General features: G+C 57.7%; 1 protein-coding gene across 1 annotated transcript; it reads right to left on the reverse strand.

The window, feature by feature from the left end:
• Positions 1-331: 331 nt before the first annotated feature.
• On the reverse strand, positions 332-3431 carry MIF4GD (MIF4G domain containing). Its single transcript, XM_008566064.1, has 5 exons — positions 2970-3431; positions 1993-2102; positions 1655-1810; positions 1458-1550; positions 332-653 (listed from the first exon to the last, which is right to left on the reverse strand). The coding sequence occupies exons 1-5, from the start codon at positions 3049-3051 to the stop codon at positions 426-428; spliced, it is 669 nt and encodes a 222-aa protein (XP_008564286.1). The 5' UTR covers positions 3052-3431; the 3' UTR covers positions 332-425.
• Between the last annotated feature and the right edge of the window lie 664 nt (positions 3432-4095).

Genomic DNA, 4095 nt, shown 5'->3' on the forward strand with positions numbered 1-4095 from the left:
GTTTCTGGTGTGACTTGTGCTCTGCCTCTGCCCCTTGACATCCCGAAGCCTCCCACCAATGGCTGTGGCTACCCATTTTACAGATGGGGAAACTGAGGCACCAAGGCAGCTGTTGCACCATGGTTACACAGGGCAGTGGTTGTTTGTTAGGAGTTGGCCCTCTCTGCCCGGCCCAGGTAGAAGGTGGTGGGAGAGAAAGGCTGATGGGACTGTGGGGGAAGGGGGCACAGTCTTGAGCCTAGTGACCAGGTCTGTTTGGTGGGAACTGCCAAGCCGAAAGTGGAGGAGAAAGGCTTGGGGCAGGACCACAGTGTAAGTGGGGAATATCTCACCGGGAGATGGGAAAGTCTAAAAGGGAAAAAGTATGGGAGAGGTGGGTGCAAGAAAGGCCAGTGCTGCTGGTGAGGAAGCCCTGATCTGTAGAACTAGTCAGAAACCTCGCTGTAGTAATACTTGTGGGCAGCCGGGGTCATCTTCCAGCCGGCTGCCCGGAACTCAATGATCTCCAGCAGCAGCAGCTGGGCCAGGGAGCTGAGGCCAGTTGGGAGCAGGAAGCCATCCCGGATCAGGACAAAGAGCTCATCCATGCGCTGCCCATTCATCTTCTCCAGCTGCTCCCCCACCCGGTGCAGCTGCAGCACCAGGCAGTCCACCTGCAGGGGGCAGCGAGGGGGGGGGGGACCCCTGGGGAAGCCCCAGGCAGGGCCAACCTGTCATCTTCCAGCCGGCTGCCCGGAACTCAATGATCTCCAGCAGCAGCAGCTGGGCCAGGGAGCTGAGGCCAGTTGGGAGCAGGAAGCCATCCCGGATCAGGACAAAGAGCTCATCCATGCGCTGCCCATTCATCTTCTCCAGCTGCTCCCCCACCCGGTGCAGCTGCAGCACCAGGCAGTCCACCTGCAGGGGGCAGCGAGGGGGGGGGGGACCCCTGGGTAAGCCCCAGGCAGGGCCAACCTATCACAGGACACTTACTGAGTGCCACGCACCAATCTTTGCCTTTACACCTGTTCTCTTCCTCCTGACATCACCCAGTAGATACGACCCACATCCTACGAGTTCACGAACTTGCCTTAGGTCCTCAACTAGCCAGCCTGGACTCAGGCCTGTCTCCAAACTGCTTCTTCAGCCCACTTCTCTACCTCCCCCACACTGCTTGACTCTGGTCTGGTTTCTGGGCCATCTGTACCCACAGCTGGCCTTGGCTCTCAACATTCCTATCATAGATCGGCTTTCCTACTGGGAAGAAAGCCTCTGAGCCAGAAGGTTTTGGCTGCTCTCTGTTCTGGATAAATTCCAGACCTGGCAACTTGTCCTGGAACGATGACAGGCCTTAAATGCCCCTACCAGGCTCCTGCCCCAGGAGTGATGCCCTCCAAGGCCTCCATGGACAATGGGCTGGCATTCTCAGCTGGGTCAGACTGCCCACATCCACAGCCTTCTGTGCCAGGGCCACCCACCTCCTCCTCCTTGCTCAGACTGTCCGGCTGGGCCAGCCGGAAGAGGCAGTCATAGACGGGGTTCACCAGGGCCATCATGGGCATGTTGTTCACCTATTGGGGAAGAGAAGGGGTCAGAGCACCAGGCTTAGTGGCCAAGGGGAGCAGTCCAACCTGGGCCTAGGAAGAAAGCCCCAGAGTGGCGCTGGGGGCCTCACCCTCAGGTAGTCAAAGATGTTGCAGATAAAGGTGACATAGCAGACCCAGCCCTGTAGGGAGCGTGCTCGCAGCTGCTCCCGAGCCTGGTACTCCTGCTGTAGCCGGTTGAGGAGCCCACGCCGGAAGATACTCTGGCCTGCTTGTTTACTCTCTGCCTGTGAGCCAGGGAGAGGAAAGTAAGGAGCAGGGGGCAGGGGGCAGTGCCGTCACAACCCCACCCATCCTATGCCTCTCTCTGCCTTTGAGCTAAACCCTTTCAATCTGTCCTGCTGCCCTCTGCCCTCTGGTGAAGCACCTTCCTCAAAGTAGCTCCCTTTACTCTACCCGCCCCCCCAACCTGAATGATGGCGTAGCACATGCGTCCTGCTTCCTTGCTGAACACACAGTCCTGCAGAGAATGGTCCACAATCACATTGGCCACTTTGTCCAAGTCCACAGCACCTGGATCTAGGGGTAGAGATAGGAGGGGAGTCTAAAGCTGCTGCTTTACTGCATTTGCCTCCACCTGCTTCTAAGGATTTGAGACCTATACAATAGAGCACTCCCACCATATGCTTAAATTTAGAGATCAGAAAACAGAGAAGGACAGTAACCACACATAGGGGCAGCTCTGGCTGTCAGCCTCCTGGTTGCCCAATTAGAAAACAGGGAGAGTTATGTGGCTGGTAGAGACCAAAGTAAGAAAGCTGGCTTCTTAGGGCACACATCTTCCCCTGGCACCAGGTTGAGGAAGGAACACTGAGTGACAAGTCTTCGACAGCAATTTCACGGAAGAACGTATTGTTATAAAATACATGTGCAAACCCCTGACAAAAATAGGCCATGCAGGGCTTAGCTTGGCATGTGGTGGGCACTGCTAATTGTTCGCTGAGTCAAAATTCTGTCCTGAGTGTTACAGAGAGAAGGCATCGGGCCAGGGCAATTACTCTATCTTCTCTGCCAAGTCGAATACTCTGTCCTCTGTCCCAAGTCAGGTAGCTCTGCACATTCCAGAGAGCCAGCTGCAGGAATGCAGAAACCAGCAATTCAAACATAAGAGCTTGAAGGGCAGGAACGATGCTCTGTTTTATGGGTACTTAAACTTTAAAAAAAAGGCCGTACAGTCTCAGAGGTGACTATGATTCATAACTCCAAATATTGGCCTAAATGTAGCTTGTCTCCCAGTTCGAGAGTTATGTTGCTGACTCCTATTCTCAGAAAGGGAAGGGAGAGGGCCGAGCACTCCCGGCCCCTAGGGCTCAACCCTCCAGTGCTGGCCCACATGGCCCCTTCTCTGCAGCTCCTGACCCCCACAGGAGGGGCTCCTGTGCTCACCTTTGAGTGCTGTCTTCAGCAGCTGCTGAGTGTCTGCATCAAAAGACTGGATTTTATATTCCTCTCTACTGGGCTCCCCCATGACTGTCCATCCAGCCCCAGCAGCTCTTTACTGGGCTGGAACTAATGACAGCACCTGGGGAGAAGAGGCGAAGGGAGAGGCCTCAGGTGTGGAGCGTGAAGCCCGGGTTCCCAGTCCTGCAGACTCGGTGGGGCTGGCCAGCTCTGGGGACAGGTGCTCCTGGGCGGTCCATGGTACTCGGTAGCTGGCTGAGAGCCCACTAGGCTTGTCTTCTGGCGGCGACTGGGCACCAACCAGGCACCTGCTGCTCAGCTTCGGAAACCCCAGGCTTCTGGGATCACACAAGAGTAAAGAGATCAAAGATGAATGCTCCAGTTCCAGCAGGAAACAAGGTTATTCTTCGTCGATCCCAAGGTAGATTTGGGGATGAGGGGGTACGCCGAGCTGGGGGTGAGGACAGGTGCATATTAGACTTGCCTTTATATACTCGTACGGATAAAAACCGACCTAGAAGCTGCTGGCGCAGCACGATTCCGGGCCAGTGACAAGGCTGGAGGCTTCGAGCTGCGGACTGCTCTTCCCCAAAGGTCCCGGGCCCCTCTCCCTAATCTTCTACCCCTCCACAAAACCCACCCCTCCAGCCCTCAGGTTTGGGCCGGCCTGCGTGGGTAGGTGCAGGCGTCTCGTCTGCTGCCCCCGACGGTCGGAGCCCGAATTCCCACTGTCCGGGCCAGTCTCTCCCCGGGTCGGACTGGGTACACTGGCGTCCCGAGGGCGGACACCTGGCCCTACCCCCGCAGGACTCCTAATCCCTGAGCTCCAGTCTGGATCCTTCCTCTTAAACGGGGGAGCGCGATGGTGCGCCCCCGAGAGGTAATACCCGCTGCAGTTCTCTCCCTGGACCCGGTGCCTCCCCTCTGGTCAAAGAAGGCGACCTTCGGGGTCTCCAGACCTCGGCAGCTTCCCCAAGCCCGGAACGCCCTTCCCGGGGGCGCAGGGCCGGCTGCGGAGCCCGCCGTCGGCTGGGAGAGTCCGAGAGCGCCGGGACCCACCTGTCGGGCCGGCGCCGCGCCCGCGTGCCCGGGGACGACTCCGCGAGCATGG

Source organism: Galeopterus variegatus, unplaced genomic scaffold (assembly GCF_000696425.1).
Source record: "Galeopterus variegatus unplaced genomic scaffold, G_variegatus-3.0.2 Scaffold219, whole genome shotgun sequence".
Classification (NCBI taxonomy): Eukaryota; Metazoa; Chordata; class Mammalia; order Dermoptera; family Cynocephalidae; genus Galeopterus; species Galeopterus variegatus.